At 33.5% G+C, this 25,499-nt stretch overlaps 1 protein-coding gene across 1 annotated transcript; it reads right to left on the bottom strand.

Annotated features, from left to right (window-relative positions):
- Nucleotides 1–10,320: 10,320 nt before the first annotated feature.
- On the bottom strand, nucleotides 10,321–13,826 carry LOC107473415 (uncharacterized). The gene is made up of 10 exons (XM_052257738.1): nucleotides 13,822–13,826; nucleotides 13,495–13,556; nucleotides 13,319–13,394; nucleotides 12,957–13,072; nucleotides 12,189–12,208; nucleotides 11,655–12,043; nucleotides 11,249–11,375; nucleotides 10,872–11,156; nucleotides 10,677–10,784; nucleotides 10,321–10,389 (listed from the first exon to the last, which is right to left on the bottom strand). The coding sequence occupies exons 1-10, from the start codon at nucleotides 13,824–13,826 to the stop codon at nucleotides 10,321–10,323; spliced, it is 1,257 nt and encodes a 418-aa protein (XP_052113698.1).
- Between the last annotated feature and the right edge of the window lie 11,673 nt (nucleotides 13,827–25,499).

Raw genomic sequence — 25,499 nt, 5'->3', positions numbered from 1 at the left:
CAATATATAGACAAGGCATAAAGGAGATTAAGAGATAGATAACAGATAGATATATGTAACATAAGTAAATAGCCACTAGTCGCGACCCGCGAAGTTTAGGTCGGCTAGGGTACAGTATGAAAGTAGTTGACAACAGTATATCCTAATCTCTCCCAAAGGAAACATGAGAGCCTCTATAGGCAAGTTCAAAAGAGTTCAATACATAATATAATCTTTTCAAAACAAAGATGGAGAGATTCTAAGCAAAACACAAAGTAGAGAAAATAAATATCTTCGCCGTCTCTCAGATGAACCGCAGCTCACTTCTGAGCACCTGAACCTGTATCTGAAAAACAAGAGTGTATACGGAATGAGAACCCCGGGCCCATGGGTTCCCAGTACGGTAAAAGTGCCAAATAAATACAATGCACTGCAATAAAAACTCACTAAGCATCCTAAACTCCTTTTTACCAAGTATCCAGCCTAGATTCTCACTAATCCATAAATAGGCATTGGTCGTAAGGGGATACTAAATCTAGTTCATGTTACACATGTTTCCCAACTCGCTGATTCTTCCACGAATCAGACTCAGAATCATAAGCAAAACCATCACCAGTTGTTCTGCCTCAGCAACTCTATATGAATACATCATACCCTCGCCTGGAGCTAGTGAAATCACATCACTGCGTCTACCTAGGGGGCTCAAATTATCTCATTCAAAAATCATCATCATCATGCAATCACATCATCAATTCATCTCATCAAGAACAGTCCTCAACATCCACCGACACCAACATGAGGGATCTCTTAGTTGTAAAAACACAAGCAATACAGACAAGTAATACACAAATAAGGTAGTAGCACGTAATCAGGTAACATAGCGTATATGATATATAAATCCAAAACAAATAGGCAAACCCAAACAATTCAAACATATGCAAATGATGTATGCCTGCCCTATGGCTAATGATATCATCTGTCGGTTATATAGCTAACCCGACATGTCCTAGTAGCTAACCATTGGACAGAAACACCCCTTGCGGAGCAAGTAGGTTTGAGCTACAACCCCCTTGCTACTACCCACTCAACCCAGAGCCAGTGGAATAACCACTACTGCGGCTACTACCCAGGCGGGTGTTTAAAAGCTCAACTTGGAGCGAGTGGATTCACCACTACTGCCGCTACTACCTAGGCGTCACAATCTCTGACCTGGAGCAAGTGGGACGAACCACAACCCTTACTACTGCCCAGGTATCTTAAGCATTGACCCGGAGCAAGCGGGACGAACCACAACCCTTGCTACTGCCCAGGTATCTCAAACATATATTCATTCAATCTCAATTCATATTATCAATCCTCATTGTTATCAAATCTCAAACATTAACCTGGAGCAAGTGGGACGAACCACAACCCTTACTACTAACCAGGTATCACTAATACATTCATTCAAAACTCCATAATTAAACTCATTTATCATAAACATCCTTTTTCGTCTCATACTCGGAGCAAGTGGACAACGCCACTGCCAACTACCCGGGGTTACACATCACATTTCAACATTTTCCATTATTATACATTTAACACATTCATTCATTAATCATATATGCATTTATACTCAGCCATAATCAATAATGACTTTGCCGTAACCCGGCAATAACTCATCCATTCGGCTCATGGTTCAATCAAGAACCAGCCATTTATCAATAAATATAGCCTTTCGGCTCATGGCATACACGGTACTTCCACCGTCATCCTCCATATCTCATATAATCATCATTGATCATCATTGATCATAACTTTTTCCCTTGCTTCACTCGCAAGTTACCATATCCCCTAACTCTTTTCTCATTGATAGGCATATCATAATGATTTAATACATGAGGGGTGAGATCGGAGGCTTAGAAGTATGAGATTTGGCTTTTAAAACTCAAAAATCAACTTTGGGAAGAAAACAGGGCCACGCGTACGCGCACTCCACGCGCACGCGTGGATGGCCACAAAACTCATCGACGCGTATGCATCATGCATGCTAACACGTGGATTGAAAAATACCCAAGCGACGCGCACGTGTCCACCACGCAAACGCGTGGGTGCTCTCGTGCCCTAGGCACAAAACAGGCACAGTTCAGGCACAACCCTCTGGAAAATGGCTGGGCATTGGGTGCAGCACATCAGCGCGCCCGCGCACACCACGCGCACGCGTGGATGGCGTTTTCTGAAAGAACGGCACGTACGCGCCAAGTGCGCCTACGCGCGAGGGGCCATTCTGCTAAAATTTTTCTAAGTTAAAAGCTTCAGAATTCACAGATTCAACCCCCAATCTTCCAACGGACATAACTTTCTCATTTTAAATCGTTTTTCACCCGTTCTTCGAACGGCATGGACATCCCGGATCCAATTTCATTTCTAAACAGATTTGGCACAAAATAGAGATCCGTAGTCTAAGTTATGTCCCATCAAAGTATGCTCAAAAACCATGTTTTTTATACAAAACCACAAAGTGCCATTTTCAAAACAAGCCATTTTCAACTCTTCTCAAAATCAACCAAAAATGCCAATTTCAACCCTTTTTGAAACCAATCAAAATATACCAAAATCAACATCAAGCCTCCTCAACTCATACATTAACACTTTACCACGATTCACAAAACCACCATATAACCATTTTTACCCATTTCAAACAAATGGCTAAGTTACAAACATATCAACATGTCATACCTCCTTCCTCATCCCAATTTCCAGCAATACTATTTCCAATCAACCATCATTATACATAATCAATATCATACTCACTATCACGTGGTTTCACCCCCAAACCTACATTAATCATTCCTCAAGCATATATCACAACATACATATCTCTCATGCATTATCATACCATCAAGGCATCAATAGTCATACTCACATATATGACCACATAATATATCTCAACCAAAATCAAACATACCTCATCTATACAATTTCATCCAAAATTACCAATTTCCACACTTCAACTCATCAAACCTCAATATTCAATAACTAACCCAATCATTAACTAACCCAATCATTCATATATTCATTATCTGAAATTCATCCAATCACTTGTGTCATCATACAATGCACACATCAACTTACTTTCCTTACCTCTTTCCGGCCTCCGGCCCAATTTCACAATTTAAATGCATAAACCACAAATTAATACTCATTACCCAATACATCAAATTTTCAATACACCAAGCATATAAGGCCACACAATTCTCAACCCAATCATCAATTCACATTACATACCAACTATGCATATTAGCACCAACCATTTACACAATCCAAACTTAATCCTAGGGGCATCTAGCCTAGGAATTCTCATCACACCACACGGTACTTAAATGAAACTTAAATCGTACCTCTTGTAGCCAGACCAATTGAGCCTCTTCTATGGAAGTCTCCACCAACCCTTAACTTCAAGCCTCACCAAAGCTCCACAAGCAACACCAACCTCCCAATTGTGCATCAAAATCACCAAATACACTAACATAACCAATTTCACATACATACATCAGCCTAAGGCTCATAAAAATGATAAATTACAAGGGTTTGAGCACTTCTTACCTCAGCCCATATGAAGTAGGGATAGAACCCACTTAGAATCCATGTTGGAGTATCCCTAAACATCCAAAATCACAAGATTTCAACACTAACTACCCAAAAACGTGTAACAGTGGGGAAATTCGAAAACTGGGCAGAGATGAATAAAATACTCACCACAATACTTAGATAGAATCGTAGAGGATGAGAAGAGCAATGCGTGGTCGCAAACGGCTCGTCAATCGGAGCTCCGTAGCTCAAGTTATGGTGGTTTGAAGATCAAAGAGAGTTAGGTTTTCTCTCTTCTCTTCTCTCTTCTCAATTCAGCGCCCAACACTCATTCTTTAGGGCAAAATGAGCTGAAATACTCATAACTAATGTTTATATATGTTGGGTCTTGGGCCCACTTAGGCCCAGTTCACTTATTTTTGTCCGTTGGCCCAATTTTGGACCAAAACTTTTAAGATTAGCGCTCTAAATCGCACTTCAAATATCTCTACCTCCTCTAATTATAATTCCTCATTTCTTAATCCTATTTACTCATAATCAATTTTCTCAACTGCAGTACCAGATAGGTCTCAGCCGGTACTACCGGTCAAAATTCCACTGCGCACTTTTACGCAGAAAACTATATCTTCTGACTCGGAAAAATTCACTAAATCCAAATATCATATTTAAATCATCAAATTCCAATTGCCAAATCTTCCACCCATATTCGCTCCTACTTAACTTATTATTTAATTAATTTCGGTTAGACCGGGTATTACAAACACTGCACTTTTTTTCCATAGAAGCTATTACCTCTACCTCATCCATAGTGACGGTCTCTTCATCTTTCTCTATTAAAATCTCCTCTTCCACCATTAAAGCCTCCTATATTTTCACTATAACTGCCTCTTCCACTATTAAAATCTCCATTGAAACTAAAATTACTTCTGCCTTCATTAAGTTCACCAATAAAATTTTATTTTCCTCCGCCAGTGACATATGTATCAAATCTAGTCTCATTCATTGTTGATCTATCATCATAAGTTGTTGATCTATCATAACCAAACTGAGCTATATCTTCTCTTGCAGATCTACCTCCTCTGTCTTGATAGCCACCTCGAAAACTATCTATCTGATAACTTTCTTGTGTGTGATGCGCTAAATTAGCTGAATGAACTGGTCAGATTTGCGAAACTTATCTAACAAACACTCATGAATCATTAGTACTACCTCATGCTCTCCAACACTAATGCCTTGTAGATGAGTCATCACATAGATGATAAGTGGTGCATATTCTTCCGTAAGAAGAATTGTGTTAACATGATCACTTTCTTTAATTGGTTCACCTACTGAAGCTAGTGTATTTATTGTACTTTTTATAGCAAGAACATAATCACTCACAAAGGATCTAATTTGAACGCTACTCAAGCGATTTTTCAACTGCATTAAGCATGAAATAAATATGAACCGAATCGAGTTGAATTAACCGGCTGGGTCACCAAGTTCGCATGAAACCCGTCGAATCGAACTGGTTCAACGGGGTCTGTTGCATGGACGGTTCAACGAGTGGCTTGGTCCGGCCAAGTACCGAATGACCAAATTTTTGATCAAACCAGCCGGATCAAGTCGGGTTTGATAACTATGCTTTAGCTCCTATCTGACAAGAGAAATGATCTTCAAGTCTTTTCCACACTTCATTTGCAAATACATATCCAACCATTCTGGTTATAAAGGGTTTAGTCATCAATACTATGAGCCACGATTTTAGCAGTGCGTCTTGCTTCTTCTACAGCTTGTAGGTTGAATTTACTATTCTGATAGCTGATACTGTTAGGTACATTTCTAGTATTTTTTCCTCCAGCGATGTGATCCAGCAAATCATTACCTTCGATTGTTGATTCTGTTTGATCTTTTCACTATAAGTAGTTTTCATCATCCAATTTCATAAATATTGGGGTAGATGTGAAGCTGGATTGCATTCAGATTGAGGAACCTAGATCTAATAGTTCTAAAATGTTTGTACCTAAATTTGCCATGAATAAGAGAAAAACCAAAGTTCTAATACCATAAAAATAGCAGATTTAGGTTCAATGGAACAGAATTAAAACTCTAACATTGAGAGAAAATGAGAATATAAGTAGAGAAAAAAATTGTAAATTACATTATTAAAAGCTTAGCAATATTAACAGAATGAGAATATATAAAGAGTACATAATATTTATAGAGTATTTTTTTATTCTATCACACATTTTTTATACTATAAAAAAAAGTTAACCACTTAAAAAGATACTAATAATTTTACTGACTCATTCTAACTAACTTGAGCTTATTCAACTTAAAATTCTTAAAACATTCTTATCACCCTCACTTGCTCCTCATTATCCTTACAGTTTCAAAACCAATCCATTTTTTTCTTAAGAAATTAATTGACCAGTTATTTAATAAAATTCAATAATAATAAATTACACTTTTATTCAACTCTCATCTCTCTCCTTTAATAATGTTATTTATCATTATTTTTGTTGATATACTTCTTTAGAATAAAGGAGGGTTAAAACACAACAAATTACAGATGTTTGTTTGTTTGAGTAAATTAAAAGTTTTGTTTTAATCCTAAAATTATAATGTAATTAAATTTTAGTCTATGAAACTACATTATGTCAATTATTTTAATTTGATCTTTAACTAGTTGATGATTAATCGTTAATATTTGTTAATATATTGTAAAGTAATAAATCAATACATTTAGTGTTATACGACATACCACTTGGTACTTGCCTATGTTATGTCACATCATAATATGTATAGGAAAATAATTTTAAAGGGTTAATGTTTAAATTGTGCCTAAAAAATTATGTCGAAAATTTCAATTTATAGTCTAAACTCTAAAAGAGTTAACATTTCAATTTAGTTTCTTCAAGATATCTATTACCAGAAGAATAGTGTTAGGGAGCTAATGGTCTAAGTGTATAATGTGTACAATGGGTTAAATCTTTGGTCCATGAATAAAATGAACATCACTCACACTATCCAGAATAACCATCCGAATACCAGGGATAATAAACATCTCATGTCATCAAATCACTCATCCTAAAAACTTAAGTTAATTTTAGAGTTCACCAAGAATCGAACCCTGGACCTTTTGGATCTAGAGCTCTAATATCATGTCATGAACCCACTCATCCTAAAAGCGTAACCTGACAAGACAATGTAACACTAATGATCATATCTCTAATACTTCATAAACCTCCATTGTACACATTATTCGCTTAAACCATTGGCTCCCTATACTTTTCCTTACTAGAAATCAAGTTACTCTTTCTATTAAGGTGTCCCTATTAAATGTATGCCACATAACACATTAAAAACGTGACACGTGACAGATTTTACTATAAATAATTATCAGTAACTAACGCGTTCTTATTTGAAAAATTAACAGAAGAATAAACATACATAACTCACATTGGTATCTTTGAAACCAAATTTTGAGATGTGGAGTTTTTTAGGAGAAAAGTTAACTTGTGCATGATTTTTCAAGGACTATTTTAAACAATAACCCTAAATTTGCATCTCATTAAATATCAATAAAAAAAAAAAAACCTTAGGATCGGAACAATGTAGATGGAAAAGAGAGAGTGATAATGATGATGGGGGGTCCTATGATTGAAACCTTCATAAAGAAGTTGAACCATTGAATGTGGTGAGAATGCATGGGACCAAAACTCAGCTTGTGTTCAATTCAATAATTATTACAAATTATTCATTCATTCATTCATGTGTAGCATTGTTGTGCTTACAAATTAAGCAGGACTTTTTTGGTACGGTTGAGTAGAAGAGTGTCACACAAAGTCCATGAAAGTGTATGCATATCACTAACCAAATATCATATAGCCAATCTCCATTTTAGAAAATGGCTAGGTCAATTTTTCCAACCACCCAAAAAATAATAGTCACAGAAATAAATCCAAGGACCTAATTGAACTCTAATAAAAAGTTTATGATATATATGGCTGTTTTAAATTTTGGTTTTTATAAATGTGAAAATTTTGATTTTAACACATATTTTAAATTTGCAGACTTGCAGATACTCTTAAATTTTGATTCACACATATTCTTCAAAATGAATAAATGGAAAAAGATAATCATGAATTAAAATCCAAAACCATTTAATAAGTTATCAATTTTATTGTGAATTTGTGATAAATTTTGACTGACAAGATTCTTTACGCCGAAATATTATAAGAAAATTTACCTTTTAGTGGTGATTTATTTTATTTTTAACCACAATAAAAATTATCAGTAATTAGATATTAGTCATTTTATATTTAATTGTTAAAATGTTTTAGCTATAAAGTACAGACACTTTATTGAGTTGTCGTATCTGCATGTTGGACACATTTTAGACATAACACTCACCGACACTCGTACGACACGCGAGTCTGCTATATTCAAACCATGTCTTAATAAAGATAAAAAAAATTTCTCCAGACACACTTAAACACACCTAAATACCATCACGTGTTAGTGTGTCCGGTCTTATTCTTAATATATATTCTTAAAATAAATTTAGATATAGTATATATTATTATTTATTAAAACAAAAAAAAACATTTTAAATACTTGATATAATTAAAATTAAATATTAAAAATAATTTAAAAAAATAATTTATATTTTAATATCAATAAAATATTAAAATATCGTTACGGTTTATCTAAAAAATACTTTATATTTTATATGTATGCGTGTCCCCGTGTCATGTAAAATTTTAAAATTCGCGTATCGGCGTGTCCCGTGTCGATCCGTGTCAGTGTCCGTGCATCATAATATTTTAGTGATAATTATAGCAATCATTAGTATAAACTGTTTTTAATGGTCATAAAAATTCTATAATATAATTTTTATAGACCTACAAAAAAGTAAGTTTGAATAATCAAGACAATTTTTTAAATATGAAATGTGTTACTGAGTTAGTAAGAAAATTTTTCATTTACTTTCTTACACCAGCAAAAAATTGAAGATAAATAGAGTAAAAAGAGTGACACCAATATGTATTTTAGTTTAACATTAAAATATAATAAAGTTTACGTCCAATCACAACTAGAAAATGAATAAATACAGACAGATTTACAGACAGATTTAGTCTTTATTACAGACGGATTTTTGGTTACCGACGAAATTATCGACGGATTTTGTCCCTCTGTAAAAGCCCCGTCGGAAATTATTTACCGACGGATTTTTTTCCGTCGGAAAATTACCGACGGATTTTTACGATTTATCGACAGATTTTTCCTCTGTAAATTCTCCCTCCATTTCCTGACGGCAACAAACTTACAGACAGATTTTCCGTCTGTAATTACATACGGATTTTTCGATGGATTTTCCGTCCGTAATTACAGACGGACTTTCCGACGGATTTTTCGTCGGTAATTACAGACGGATTTTTCGACAGATTTTTCGTCTGTAATTTAAACTTTGGAAAATCATGATTACAGACAGAAAATCCGTCTGTAAATCCATCTGTAAGGTAAAATAGAATTTTTCTAAATTACAAAATAAACTTGTTTTTATACAAAATAAATATAAATTTAATACAAATTTTTATCTAATTTATATTTGAATATTTATAATATTTCAAAACATAAACAAATTCATCGTATTATCAAACTAAAAGAAAAGTATTATAAACAAGCAAGTCAATATAATTCAAAACATAAACAAAATGTATTGATACATCAACTATAATTCTCCATATATTGTTCAACCACACTAAAACTATCAGCTATAGAACTATCAGCTATAGTATTCAGTGTCATCTTCATCCTCATCATCATTATAGCCCTCATCCGAAGACATTGAGGGTGGCGGCGGTGGCGGTGGTAGTGGAACTGCACTAGAACTACTTGACGCTCTAACCTTCTCATAATAGCTAACATAAGCCTCATTCCATCTCTTCTGTTTCAGCTTTTCCTTCTTGGCCTTTCCAATTGTCCATTCCAACTTTTCTAATTTTTTTTTTAGTCTTTTCCAAAGGAGCCAAGCGTGTATCTAACAACTTACTAATACGCTCATCTGTTTGTTGAGTAACACGCTGAAAAAGCTCTTCATTGAGATTATGAATCTGTTCTCGCAAATCAGGAGCAGAATTTTGATTTCTTGGTGCTCTTCCAGATACAGAATTGGCAGAAGTGGTTCCAGACTTGATAGAGCTAGCAAAGAATGACCCTTTTCCATAAACTCGATTCTTCTTTTGCCCACCACACACTTCCTCCCAAATCAAGTCATCATCAATTGGTTGTAGCTCCATTCCCTGTGCTTGAGCCTCGGCATGTTGAGCCTGAACTTCTGCCAACTTTTTTATAAACTTCTCATATTGCATAATGATTATATCAATTATATTATTATTATTAAGACAAATAGCCATGCATATTACTTAATAGAAAACTTTCGGATTTTGCACAAAACTTTTCTAATCAAATTGTATATATTTAAATTCAAACAATAGAAAACTCCAATAATAGTCACAAGCAAAAATGAGGCTGAATTTTCACAAGAAATCTTCACAAACAGCAAGAACAGTTTAATAGTCCCAAGAATATTGAGCTAAATATTAGTATCAACATTCTTTATGATATGCTAAAAGCAAAAACAAGATTAATACTACATGATGAAGGAGATTCTGATAATAGGAAGGGGAGACATGAACACTACATGATGAGTAATGGGGACATGCCAGATAATAAACTTCAAAGTTTCAAAAACCATTTCACTTTGAATAATTTGATGCAAAAGTTTCACATGTTAGGCAGAGATGGGACAAGCTTACCATATTCCAAGAGAATAATGCATGCTTCACATGCTTTCTACACAAGATTAAGATTGGTGAACTATATTATCTCTTAAGTTGGTCTATGGAATCAAATTGTGAATAATTGAATAGACCCTATATAAAGAGATGCGTCAAAGGGCTTAGACTACAGAAACTTGGAAGAAAAGAAACCAACTATAAAATCACAAAGCACAAAGCTGAATAATAATAATAATAATGTTGAACATAGTTAGGACCACTAAATACAGTAATGTTAATGCCAGACAGCTAGAAATTAGTTAATAATTTTGACATAGGAGGAGTATTTGTGCTATATCTCACATGAGTGTCTTGAGAGCGCTTGTCCACCCATTTAGACTTGTCACTTTTAAGTGTGTGGGTTTCTTTGAAGACCTCCTCGTGGGTTGGTGTACGACCCAACTGCTTCTTCTGTTCCACATAAAATACAAAATAAGAAAAATTTTACATAAATAGATGTCTATTAAATAAGATCTAAAGCCACTTAAATTATGTTACCATCCTCTCTATAGTTGAGCTCAATGGAATAGAACCACCGCAATGGACAGAACCACCTAAGAGTGACGCTCGATTCTCTCTTGCTTTTTTCCTTATATTTTTCCATTTCTCATCTGTTTCCCAATACCTTTCCAACACCTTTTTGTAAGCAGGAATTAGCCATTCGTGGGTTGTATCCACACCCTCACGGATATCTGACATCATTTGGCTAAATCGCTTACTTGTCCTATACTTGAAAGCCCTCCAGAAAAACTCATCATCGTCATCATCAATAAGAAAGTGGCTCTGCACATACTCATCAAGTTGCTACTTATAAGATTCAAATCACATGAACAATATTCAATCCAAAATAATTTTATTCAATCCAACACTTTTACCATCCACTCCTTAAACCAAAGCTTCTTTGTCGGAAGAGGGACATCTCCAAAATTTTTGTACGGTTTATCATATTGTTTCTTGATGATCTCTGTAATCTTCTGAGAACCAGGAGGGAAAGGTAACCAACTAATAATTTCATAAAGAATTGACAAGTTAGAAAACTATAAAAATAGTTTTAAGTCATTAGCAGTTTAATTTGAAATTAAAATATAGTAGTAAACACATTTAGATTAGGAGTAGTAAAAGAAGAAGAGTGATTAGTATTGCTTGCTGAAAGAGTAATAAGAGGAATAGGTAATGCAGTATGTAAAAATTGTGTAGAAGAGTAATAAGAGAAATAGGTAATGCAGTATGGGAAATCCACTAGAAGCTGCTATTTTAATTATGGAGAGATCCAAATTTTACCTTGTTTTTCCATCGGGAACCAATCTTTCTTTTGTGACACTATTAGGAACCGATGCAGTCTCTGATGGAGGAGATGTACTAGAGCTTCCAGGTGTCTCTGAATCAACTAATAGATTGGAATTGCGAAGCGGAGGAGGAATCGAAATTGGAGGAGGGGGTGGAGGAGGGGGACCCATACATCTTGGAGTAGGCCAACTTGGTGGAGGAAGACCCGTGTAGCCTGGATTAGGTACCATCAAATACGGTTGCTGGCTAAGTGATCCTGACTGAAAATCTGGCACAACCGAAGTCCTAGAAGAGGTGGAGGTGGTTGAAATAGCGGCTGCGGCAGTGGTGCAAGAACTTCTATGACCCTTGACACCTTTACCCTTGACCCGAGGAGCCATGACCTACATATATATTAAAGGACTATTATGCACAAAACTATCTGCAGAATATAAGTAAAAATATTAAGCATAGAGAGGGTGCAGAGCATAGTTAAAACCCTATCATAAAAAATGCTGTGTACACAAAAAAATCAGCCACCATACATACTGATTCACACATTTTCCCAACTAAATAATCAACCACCAGAATTATCAACATGCCATAGTAGAATAACCAAATCAGCACAAGTAGAATAATTAAACTTGATTATAGTAGTACAATGAAAGTTTAGAGGTGTTTGTGATACTCTTTTGCAGCCAGGTAAGATCACACATTCTGGTCACTGTAGAAGAATGAGTAGTACTATTGGGAAATGGTTGCATCAGAAGCAGAATGGAAATACTAATACCAGTATGAAAAAGAAAGATCAGGCACGTATTGAGAATACACGCGTGCATTCTGCTCTTTCCATTGCCGGGCTAGCATCTGCCTTGGCTGCTGTGGCCACAGCGCAGGACCCAGGTGGCAGCTCTTGTTCCAAATTGGACCTTGCTATGGCTTCAGCCACACAACTCTTAAAATTGGGACAGCGAGGATAGGAATAGGGACACAATTTCTTTTGTTTTGTTTCTGTCTCAATGTCTTTGTATTTTCTGCTTGAAATAGTTAACATTACCGAATACAAGCTATAAGAGAACAAGTTTTTGAAGTTGATCATGCATACATTGTAAGTGTGCCTTAAGAAGCTATCTCTTATAGATAACTTGTTGAAGTACAAGAGCAACCAACATCTCACCAACAAAAAATAAAAAGTTTACACAATTTATTTCTGGTTTCATTCTCTTAATTGACTATTCTCCTCCAAATTAGCATAAATGAACCTTTAGAAAAGTGTGATCAAACTCAATCATTACAAGATGAAAAAATAAAACTAACCAGTGAATAGTCTAAATGATGTTGGCAAATTTCTATTAGGAGTGACCCAAAATACTTCAGATTTGTTTGACTGGTAAAGCCCTGGATCAACAATCAAAGGCATCGCTCGTTTTTTCCTGCACAATGTGGTCCAATTCAGGATCATGTATAAAAGCAGGTTCAATCAAGATAATCAAACTTGAGAGTTCACCTAACTAGTGGAACTCTGGTAAACTAGAATCGTAAAACTCAATGCTTGAACTCATAGGAGTATACATGTAAATCCATAAACTAGATAGGAGACCCAATTAACTAGGGACTTCGATAACCTTGGGTTGTAATGTTGTTTATGTCAGGGGGAAGGAGGGAGAAGGAAAACTTACTCCTTCCATCGTAACCGACTTGTGTGCTCAATGAAGTTAAGATTTCTATCTACCTCCAAGAAAGTATATAGAAGATCTGCAGAATCATACACCTGTATATTAGTCTAATAATCATTGAGCAAAAGAAGCTTAAAAAGGGCAACAGAAACATTTCTTCTATAAGCCGTACAACTAACCATCTTGAGTCACAAGAGGGTAATCTGAAGCACTGAGATTAATAAACCAGTCCCAATCTTTGCTTCTCTTTAGATTAATGAAACATCAACCTAAATATAGAACTGGATTTTAAATTAGCCATGGGAAAATCCAGAACTGGGATTAGATTAGTCATGGATTAATAACTGGGGTCTTTTTGCCAAAGAACTTGAGCAAGTGAATGATGTTTCACAGCAGATGACAGTAGCAGTTGCACATTTTTTTAGATTATAAAACACACATTTTTTTAGAGAGCACGCGGGGCACACAGAGAGTGAGAGAGTGAGAGAGTGAGAGAAGGGGCTCACCTCATTCGTGCACTGCTACCCTTTTACCTTTCCAATGAAATTCCTTTACTACTGCCACTGCAACAAAGAGAGAGATTCAATCTTCAAACCAAACTGTAAGAAAGAGATTAAAAACAATAAGAAAGAATATGAAGCTTCCTAAATTTCAGAAAAGGGACAAGAAAAAATGAGTGTGGGACAGAGTTATGCTTTAAATATATTGAATTTTTAAGACAACTAGATTAAGTTACATGACAACTAAGACATACAAATTAAGAACAATATATGTAAAGAACAATATATATAAGCTAAAACAATACAAGCTAAAAATGATTACCCTATTAAAAATCAATATCATCATCAAAGTCTGCAACATCATCATCTTCATTTTTATTAGCCCCAGAACTAGAGCCGATGGACAATTCGACAATGCGGTCCTCTCCAAATGGAGACTTAAGACTGATAGGAGGCTCGGTGTCAGAAATCCTAGAAGGATTGCTCTCATCCGCTTGATAAGCTACATCATTCTCTTCCTCATCCTCCTCTACATGTACATGATTGATTTCAATTCGACCTCTTAGTTTAGTGTTTACAACAACACGCCACATAGACTTGCAATTTCCAGGATAAGGTAAGAAGTAAACTTGTTTAGCTTTTTGGGCGACAATGAAAGGATCATAGTGGCGATATCTTTTACTATGGTTGACTTCAGTTATTTTGTAGTCATTATGAATACGTGTTCCATTTGGACGACTTGGATCATACCATTGACATTTGAACAAAACAACTCGATTAGAGTCACTACCAGTGTATTCAAGCTCGAGTATATCTTCTAATACTCCAAACCAATCACTTTCCCCGCTGCCTATATCACCTTTAACAAACACACCAGTGTTATCGATTTTTTTTCCTTTTGACCTTGCAAGGGTATGAAATGTATATCCATTTACTTTATAAATTGGATAACTTGTTGCTTTGTTTGAAGGACCCCAAGAAAGTGATTGCAAACCAGGATCAACAATTTCATTACATTGATTTTGAACCTAGCTAGAAACATGCAACAAATTATTTTCAGGATATGTGATGCAAATCTTTAGTTAGAAACCTTTACAATAAATGATACGAATTTATGCACTTACATATGATGCAAACCAAGGGAGAAATCGGTCATCGCTTTCTCCAGGACAAGTTTCTTTCCAAAACCTTGATGAAAGTAGGACTAGAGTTTATAAGCTATGGGATTCATTAGTAGAAAAAGTGTAATTAACTGTTTAATAAAAGATTTGGGCACTTACATATAGAAAGGACTAACTTTGCTTTCATTGAGTAGAATATGCAAATGAGCTGCGGCCTTGTCTCGTTCATCTAACCAATGATCTTTAGCTTTACCAACCTTGCGACCAGGTCTATTAAATATTGATAAAGAGGCTTTAATTGTGTCTCCGCCGTCATCATTTCTTCCCACACGGGTTCGCCTCGATAAGATATGTGGTTCAAAGTAGAAAGAAACAAAACTTGAAATCTCCTTTGCCAAGAAAGCCTCACAAATCGAACCTTCAACCCTTGCTTTATTTTTCACTATTCGCTTGAATGCTCCTATCACCCGTTCAAACGGATACATCCACTTATATTGGACAGGTCCACACACACGTGCCTCATATGCTAGATGAATTGGCAAATGCTCCATCACATTAAAGAATCCCGGGGAAAATATCCTTTCTAACTTGCAAAGGATAATGGGAATATTCTGCTCCATAACCTCTAAATCATGAACCTTGAGAGTGGTTGAACACAAGTCTTTGAAAAACTGGCTTAACTCGGTAAGAGGCTTCCATATATTTGTAGGTAGTTCTCTAAATGCAGTTGGAAGCAAGCACTGCATAAAAATGTGACAATCATGGCTCTTCATACCAATAAACCTCCCCTAGGAAAGACTTACACATCTAGCAAGGTTAGATGCATAACCATCTGAAAATCTAAGTTGTTGCACCCACCTATACACGTCTTGTTGTTGTTCAGAAGTTAAAGTATAAGCTGCCTTAGGTTTGGACCAACAGTTATCACCGACATGCCGCAAATGTAAATCTGGACGCTTGCACAGTTCAGCCAGGTCTAACCTAGCCTTTTCATTGTCTTTAGTTCTATCAGTGTCCATAACAGTATTCATTATGTTATCAAGCACATTCTTCTCTATTTGCATTACATCAAGACAGTGACGAACCAGGTTATCCTTCCAATAAGGTAACTCCCAAAACACACTTTGCTTAGTCCAATTGTGAGTAATACCATACTCTCGCGATTTGATCCACTTTCCATTATCTGATATCTTCCCAAGTCCTTTAACCTTTTGCCAAATCTCCAAACCACTTAATCTGGTAGGAGCCTCTTCACTTTCTATTTTATTCTTCCTGAAGTCATTCTTATTGCGCCTATAAGGGTGGTTTGTCTGATATTCTTCCTGAAGTCATTCTATATATTCTGAATTTTTTCCTCTTTCTTCTTAAAAATTGATCTTCTTCTTATAATAAAATCGTGGCATTATTAGCCATTATTGTCAATCATATTTCATAATTATTATAATAATTTTTTTATTAGGAGCAGCAATCTCTTTCATATTTTTCTCATATCTTACTATTGATGGTTAATTCTTTTTAATTATAACCGGATCAGTATTTAAATCAAATAACAATATAAAATTTTATTGCACAATCAATCATAATATAAATTAAAATTAATTCTTAATCTATCCAACTAAATACTTATCATCACAATAAATGATAAAATTTTTCTAAATTCAACATATAACTTATTATTATAACTTATTATTATAAGATATATAAAATAGTAATGAAAATATATATTATTAATAAAAGTAAATTAGCTGAAAGATATAATGACCATAATGTTATTCCTATTAAAACTTTTCTACTAAAACTAAATTTTTCAATTGGAAAAAGAGCTGCTGCCTACTTATTTATATTATAAATAAATAATCCAGCTAGTAAGCAATATATAGATTGGAGTTGTATTTGAGATCTCATAATTTTCTCTTTAATTAAAGAAAAGAACTTCCAATGCAAGTTTCAAATACTTTATTATTTCTTTATGATGGTTAGTGTTCACTCACATTGATACATTTGATGATTTGGTTCAACTTCACGGTTTTCATTTATATATGTAGAGAGAAGTTAAACATACATTACTTTGTTATTTTTTTAATACTTTATTTAATTTTTAATTATAGTTAACATTCAACTATAACATTACTTTAGTTCAACTTCAATTCATAATATTCTTATATATATGGGAATACTTGATCATCAGGATCAGGATCTGTATAGATCCTTTAATTATTTTTAAGAACCTCAAGTTTGAAATACTTTATTTTTCTTTAATAGCACTTGATAATATCTAATTAAAACATTGATTTGGTTAAATTCTTTGTGATCTGCCACTAAATTTGCTCTATGAAACTCATTTCTTCTAGTAGGAATGAGAATTAGGATGGAGCAAGACGAATATTTGATAATTATTTATATCCATCTTGAACATATTTATGGATATCTTAATTTCTACTCTATATTCAAACTCGTGTATCACTACAAGAAATACGGATGATATCGGCGATTTTTTACTTATTAGCCGTGGTTTTAAACTACCGCAAAATTAAATACCAGCGGTTGAATGGATCACCCTAGTTATTGGCGCAGGTAGGTGATTTCGTGGCGGTTTTCAACAACCGCTAGTATAACTGCTGCCTAATCAGGCTGATAATTTTGCGGCACTCAATAACCGTCGCTATTTTAGTAAGTGGATTTAAAAAAATAATATGCGATGGTTATACAACCCTACAAATTTATATGCATTTTTTTAAAAAAAATTGCGACGATTTTAAACCGTCGCAATTTCCTACACTAGCTTAAAAAAAAGTCTGACCAATTATAATAATTTATACCATTTTTTACTATAATTTATTTTCTTTACATCATATTTATTAAATTTGATATATTAACATAAAAAAACATTAAATAAACTATTAAACACGTAGATAATTTCAAAATGTTAACTAAAAAATATTTATTTATAAATTATTTACTCAAAAAATATTGAACAATACAAAACTACTATGCTAAGAAAAATCTATTATCTTCAAGTGCAACTTGCCTACATCATCTTTATGAACCTTGCCTAATTTTGGCCAATTATCATTGGCAGATTGATCATAATGTCCCGAACCAATCAAATTTATTGTATATTGGTAATATAAAGAAAACACAAAAGGTCAAACAATCATTTTGGGTGATTCTAGTCTATGATATCACTAGAAGTGTCTCAAGCATACACTATTCATTCCCAAGAACAGGAAGCGAACTAGAGAACAAATTAGGGTTACTTGATGCATGAAATGCAATAGTGCCGCGTGGTATCTCCCATGCACTGCTTCCCACCTTTTTACCAACACTAAGTGAGAAAATTCTAGATGAACATATAAAAATAGTTGAAATTTGATTTCTTTTCTTAATTTTAAAACAAATCTATGTCCTTACAACTACATATACATGCATTAAATACGGGGTGAGAGGAAGCACTTGTGGCACCATGAGTTGGCACAGAATCCCCAAAATGTTTGTTCATCCAGTTCAATCACTTCTTAATTAAATATTCCAATGGCACAAACAACAAGTAAAGCATCACTACATAAATCACTCAAACTCAACAAAAAATTCCGAAAAGTGCCATAATTATTAATCATTTTGTATCTCCAGAGAAATAACCCACATTGACCCTCAAACTCGAGGTGCAGGGCGACGCGGTGGCACCGATGTATTGTTGGTAGATTGGATTTTTTTTACCATCTTTTGTTTGTATTCTTGACAAGAACAAAAATAAAATAAAAGAATAAACTGAAACTAAATCAAAAAGAAAAAAGGATGGATTTAGAACTAAATAATAGATAAAGAAATCTGAACCAAGTTAAATAAAGACATAATCTCAACCAAGTAGCACATGAATAGCGAGCAGATCTTGGACAGAAGCATCGTTTGAAATGGGTAAAGAGGTGCTTCTCTTGTAAAAACATGAAAACCTAGCCAAAAAAAAGAGAAAAAACAAACAAAATACCTAATAAATAAAGAAAGGAAGAAGGAGAAGACCTTTCGATGAGCAGTAGTAGAGCTGATGGAGGTTGGAGGCGATGCTTGTAGGACGCTCATGCACAGCTTAGAGGAGATGGCGAGCAGATCTGGCAGAGCAAAGGAGGTAGAGGAACAAGGCGTAAAGAGAATGATGTTGAGAGATCTTGAAACCGCCGCAAAGACGATGATGAAAATGTGTGTGTGTGAGAGAGAGAGAGAACTCCGATAATTGTTAAAGTAAACACAAAATGAGATTGAGATTTAGGAGAAAGAAGGGGCGAAGCTACGAGAAAATGTATAAATATTTGGGGTTTTTTCTAAAATTATTGCATTAACCACCACTAAATTAGTAGATAACAGCTGATTTAAAATCGCCTCTAAAATAGCACTGCCATCTATCATTTGTCTTGTAATATGGGTTAGGAGGATATTAACAGTTTTAAAAATATCTTTTAACGTTTAATTTGTTTCAATTTTTTCAATATTTTAAATACGTTTCAAATTATACTTTTAACCATTAACACTATTAATGAACGTCAATGACATCTTAATATAGAATTGTCATATTTGGAATCACTTTATTGGTTTAATACTTAATGGTTGCTCTTTTAATGTAAATTTGATATTTGATTATAACTGTATTAATATTTGATTATTGCCGTTTTAATGTAAATTTAATGAATAATACTATATATCTAAGTTTTTTTAGAGAAAATTTCATTCTTCTCTTCTACGAGATATTAAAATGATATTCTTTTTCCTTTTATTTTATAAATGTACATTCTTCTCCCTTCTAACTTTTAAACAACCTCCTCTTTAATCCATTTTAATTTTTTTGTGTTAACTAATGTTAACTTTATCTATTTTTTAAGAAAAAATAAATTATTTTTAAAAAAATACCCATTAAAAAAATTTTATTTTTTATCATTAAATTTTGCTTACCAAAATACCCTTTAATAAATTATTTTTTTATTGATTAAATTGTATTTTTAAAAAAATTTAATAATTATATTATTTTTTTCTAAAATACCCTTCAACAATATTTTAATTATTAAATTATGATTTTACTAAAATTTTCGATAACAATTTTTTTATATTTTACTATTAATTTTTCGATATTTATATATATTATTTTAACATTAAAATTTTTGCTAATAGGTATTTTTTAAAAAATATTTTATTTTTTCTTAAAAAATGGATAAAGTTAACATTAGTTAACACAGAAAAATTTGAAATGGATTAAAGATTAAAGAGGAGATTTTTTAAAAGTTAGAAAGGAGAGAAATGTACATTTATAAAATAGAGGAAAGGGGAGTGAAATTTTCTCTTTTTTTTTTTTACGAATCAAGTTCAACTAAGTTAAATAACATGACTTGGAATAATAATAGTTATAACTGATTTTTGTTATGTTAGACCAACTTAGTTAAACTTGATTAACAAAAAAACTTAGATGTGTAGCATTATTCAAATTTAATACTTGATCGTTACTCTTATTGTTACTATTATATGATTGTATTAATATAGGTTTAATGCTAATTAGAATTTTCTAATAGTTATTTTTAGAAATTAAATTTATTATTGTTAAAAATATTAGTAAAAATATTTATTTTCTACTAATATAAGTTTAATATTTGATGATTGACTATTTTATATTTTTAATAAATAAGACCAGTTTAATCAGTGATCTAACAGTTGAACCAATAATAATCTAGTGATTCGGTAATTTGGCCGAGTGGATCATCGGTTCGGTCTGAATGGTCCGAACCACTGAATTTTTATGTTAGGCTGCGTTTGTTTACGAAGACAAGAGACACAAAGATACAAAATCGTATTTGACAGAAGAGACATGGACAAAAATAATGTATCTAGAAACACTGAATTAGTGTATTTTGTATCTATCATGACAAAAAAAACACAGAAATACTAACAAAAAACATAACTTATTTTTTATTTTTTCTTTCATTATTTTTGTTATTTTTTCATAATTATATTTTTTATTATTATATTTTTTGTTTCAAATTTTTTAAATAAAAAATAAAAAAATTAAATTTTTATAATTTATTCTAATTTATCACCAAATAAAATACAAAAATATAAAATTTTATGTCCTTATTTTGGATTTGGATCCTCTAAAGTTTGAATTTCACTTTGGAGAGTAAAGTGTGATCTCTCATCATTGATTTCATAGGTGAGACCAAAAATAAATATAAAAGAGAAACTATTCAAGGATAGAAGATCATACTTTATTCTCTAAAATGAAATTCAAACTTTAGAATATCCAAATCCCTTTAGTTCTTGAGTATATACCCATTTTGGTCCTCAAAGAATTTTAGATTGGACACTTTAGTCCCCAACTAAAATTAATTATTCGATTGGTCCCTAACAATTAACTCCATCAGTCACTTAGGTCCTTTACTCCGTTAATTCTAACGGAGGTGATGAGCGGATAATTTATATGCTTTTTGGCATTGTTTTTAGATAGTTTTTAGTAGGATCTAGCTACTTTTAGGGATGTTTTCATTAGTTTTTATGCTAAATTCACATTTCTGGAGTTTACTATGAGTTTGTGTGTTTTTCTGTGATTTCAGGTAATTTCTGGCTGAAATTGAAGGACCTGAGCAAAACTCCGATAAAAGGCTGACAAAGGACTGCTGATGTTGTTGGATTCTGACCTCTCTGCACTCAAAATGAATTTTCTGGAGCTATAGAACTCCAAATGGTGCGCTCTTCAAGGCGTTGAAAAGTAGACATTCAGAGCTTTCCAGTAATATATAATAGTTTATACTTTATTCGTGATTAGATGACATAAACTGGCACTCAACGCCAGTTCTATGCTGCATTCTGGAGTCAAACGCCAGAAACACGTCACGAACCAGAGTTGAACGCCAAAAACACGTTACAACTTGGCGTTCAACTCCAAAAGAAGCCTCTGCACGTGTAAAGCTCAAGCTCAGCCTAAGCACACACCAAGTGGGCCCCGAAAGTAGATTTCTGCATCAATTACTTACTTCTGTAAACCCTAGTAGCTAGTCTAGTATAAATAGAACTTTTTACTAGTGTATTCAGTGTCTTTTGACCACGTTACATCTTTGGTCTCGATTTTATTCTATTATTCATCTTAGGAGACTATTGATCACGTTTATGGGGGATGGCCATTCGGCCATGCCTGAACCTTCATCACTTATGTATTTTCAATAGTGGAGTTTCTACACACCATAGATTAAGGGTGTGGAGCTCTGTTGTACCTCGAGTTTTAATGCAATTACTATTATCTTTTATTCAAATTCAATCTTATTTCTGTTCTAAGATACTACTCGTACTTCAATCTAATGGATGTGATGATCTATGACACTCATCATCATCCGTCCCTATGAACGCGTGCCTGACAACCACTTCCGTTCTACAAGCGAAAGCTAGAGTGTGTATCTCTTGGATTCCTGATGCACGATGCATGGTTGCCCTCGCCTGACAACCGAGCATTCCATTCCGTGAGATCATAGTCTTCATGGTATAAGCCAGAATTGATGGCGGCATTCATAAGAATTCGGAAAGTCTAAACCTTGTCTGTGGTATTTCGAGTAGGATTCTGGGATTGCATGATTGTGACGAGCTTCAAACTCGCGATTGTTGGGCATGATGACAAACGCAAAAGAATCAAGGGATTCTATTCCAACATGATCGAGAACCGACAGATGATTAGCCGTGCCGTGACAGAGCATTTGGACCTTTATCACTGAGAGGATGGGATGTAGCCATTGACAACGGTGATTCCCTACATACAGCTTGCCATGGAAAGGAGTAAGAAGGATTGGATGAAGGCAGTAGGAAAGCAGAGATTCAGAAGGAGCACAGCATCTTCATATGCCTATCTGAAATTCCCATCGATGATCTACATAAGTATTTCTATCTTTATTTTCTGTTTATTTATTATTATTATTCGAAAACTCCATCACAATTTATTATCCGCCTGACTGAGATTTACAAGATGACCATAGCTTGCTTCATACCAACAATCTCTGTGGGATCGACCCTTACTCACGTAAGGTTTATTACTTGGACGACCCAGTACACTTGCTGGTTAGTTGAGCGAAGTTGTGAAATTATGTTTAGACCATGGTATTGAGCACCAAGTTTTTGGGGCCATTACCTAGGAATCAATTTTGAACAACAATTTAAGTATGAATCACAATTTCATCCACCAAGTTTTTGGCGCCGTTGCCGGGAATTATTCGAGTATGGACAACTGACGGTTCATCTTGTTGCTCAGATTAGGTAATTTTCTTTTCGTTTATTTTCAAAAAAATTTCAAAAATCTTTCAAAAAAAATTTTTTCCCTTTGTTTTCGAAAAATCCTTCAGAGTTTTTAAGAATGAATTCTAGTGTTTCATGAAGCATGTTGAAGCCTGGCTGGCTGTAAAGCCATATCCAAATTCTTTTGGATTGAGGCTTCCAATCATCAGCATAGAGGCAAGTTAATTGAAATATCAGCTATTGTATGACTGATTTATATCCTAAAGCTGGCTGGCTATTAAGCCATGTCCAACCCTTGGATTGGAGCTTTAGGCTAACATTGAAAGATTCCTAGAATTCTTTTTAAAAATTTTGAATTTCTTATTTTCTTTTTCCTATATGTTTTTCGAAAAATATAAAATAAAATAAAAAAATAATAAAATCATAAAAATAAAAAAAAATTTGTGTTTCTTGTTTGAGTCTTGTGTCATGTTTTAAGTTTGGTGTCAATTGCATATTCATATTGTTCTTGTATTTTTCGAAAAATTCATGCATTCATAGTGTTCTTCATGATCTTCAAGTGGTTCTTGGTAAGTCTACTTGTTTGATCTTGATGTTTTCTTGTTTTGTGTTCTTTGTTGTTTTTTCATATGCATTTGTGCATTCATATTGTCTAAGCATTAAAGATTTCTAAGTTTGGTGTCTTGCATGTTTTCTTTGCATCAAAAATTTTTCAAAAAAAATATGTTCTTGATGTTCATCATGATCTTCAAAGTGTTATTGGTGTTCATGTGTTCTTGGTGTTCATCTTGACATTCATAGTGTTCTTGCATGCATTAAGTGTTTTGATCCAAAATTCTTTGTTTTGAGTCATTTTTATGATTTTCTCTCTTATCATTAAGAAAATTTTTAAATCAAAAAATATCTTTTCCTTATTTCTCTCAAAATTTCGAAAACTTGAGTTGACTTAGTCAAAAAAATTTTAAAAATTAGTTATTTCTTGTAAGTCAAGTCAAATTTTCAACTTTAAAATTATTATCTTTTCAAGTTCTTTTTCAAAAAAATCAAATATCTTTTACTCTTATCTTATGATTTTTGAAAATTTAAAATATTTTTTCAAAAATCTTTTTCTTAGTTTTATCTTTATTTTCGAAAATTATGCTAACAATTAATATGATTGATTCAAAAATTTGAAGTTTGTTACTTTCTTGTTAAGAAAGGTTCAATCTTTAAATTCTAGAATCTTATCTTTTAGTTTCTTGTTAGTAAAGTAATCAATTTTAATTTTAATCATATCTTTTTATCTTATTTTTTATATCATATCTTTTTCAAAATTTTATCTTTTTCAAAAATTTGATTTTAAAATATCTTTTCTAACTTCTTATCTTCTTATCTTTTCAAAATTAATTTTCAAATCTTTTTCAACTAACTATTTGACTTTTTGTTTGTTTCTTATCTTTTTCAAAATCACCTAACTACTCTTCCCTCTCTAATTTTCGAAAATACCTCCCTCTTTTTCAAAAATTCTTTTTAATTAATTAATTATTTTAAATTTTAATTTTAATTTTATTTTTTATCTTAATTTTCGAAAATCATTAACTCATTTTCAAAATTGTTTTCGAAAACTTCTCTCTCATCTTATTCTATTTATTCATTCATTTACTAACACTTCTCTTCATCTCAAATCACTGCCCCTATCCTCACTCTTGTATTTGGATTCTCCTTTCTTTTTTCCATTTCTTCTTCTACTAATAATAAGGAACCTCTTTACTGTGACATAGAGGATTCCTCTTCTTTTTCTATTCTCTTCTCCTTCATATGAGCAAGAACAAGGAAAAAGGCATTCTTGTTGAAGCTGATCCAGAACCTGAAAGGACTCTGAAGAGGAAACTAAGAGAAGCTAAATTACAACAATCCAAGGACAACCTTGCTGAAAATGTCGAACAAGAAAAGGAGATGGCAGCCGAACCCAACAACAATAATGCAAGAAGGATGCTTGGTGATTATACTGCACCTACGTCCAAGTTTGATGGAAGAAGCATCTCAATTCCTGCCATTGGAGCAAATAATTTTGAGCTGAAACCTCAATTAGTTGCTCTAATACAACAGAACTGCAAGTTTCATGGACTTCCATCAGAAGATCCCTACCAGTTCTTGACTGAGTTCTTGCTGATCTATGAGACTGTTAAGACTAATGGAGTAGATCCTGAAGTCTACAGGCTCATGCTTTTCCCTTTTGCTGTAAGAGACAGAGCTAGAACATGGTTGGACTCTCAACCTAAAGATAGCCTGGACTCTTGGGATAAGCTGGTCACGACCTTCTTGGCTAAGTTC

Source organism: Arachis duranensis, chromosome 2 (genome assembly GCF_000817695.3).
Source record: "Arachis duranensis cultivar V14167 chromosome 2, aradu.V14167.gnm2.J7QH, whole genome shotgun sequence".
Classification (NCBI taxonomy): Eukaryota; Viridiplantae; Streptophyta; class Magnoliopsida; order Fabales; family Fabaceae; genus Arachis; species Arachis duranensis.
This window is presented reverse-complemented; position numbering and strand designations above follow the sequence as displayed.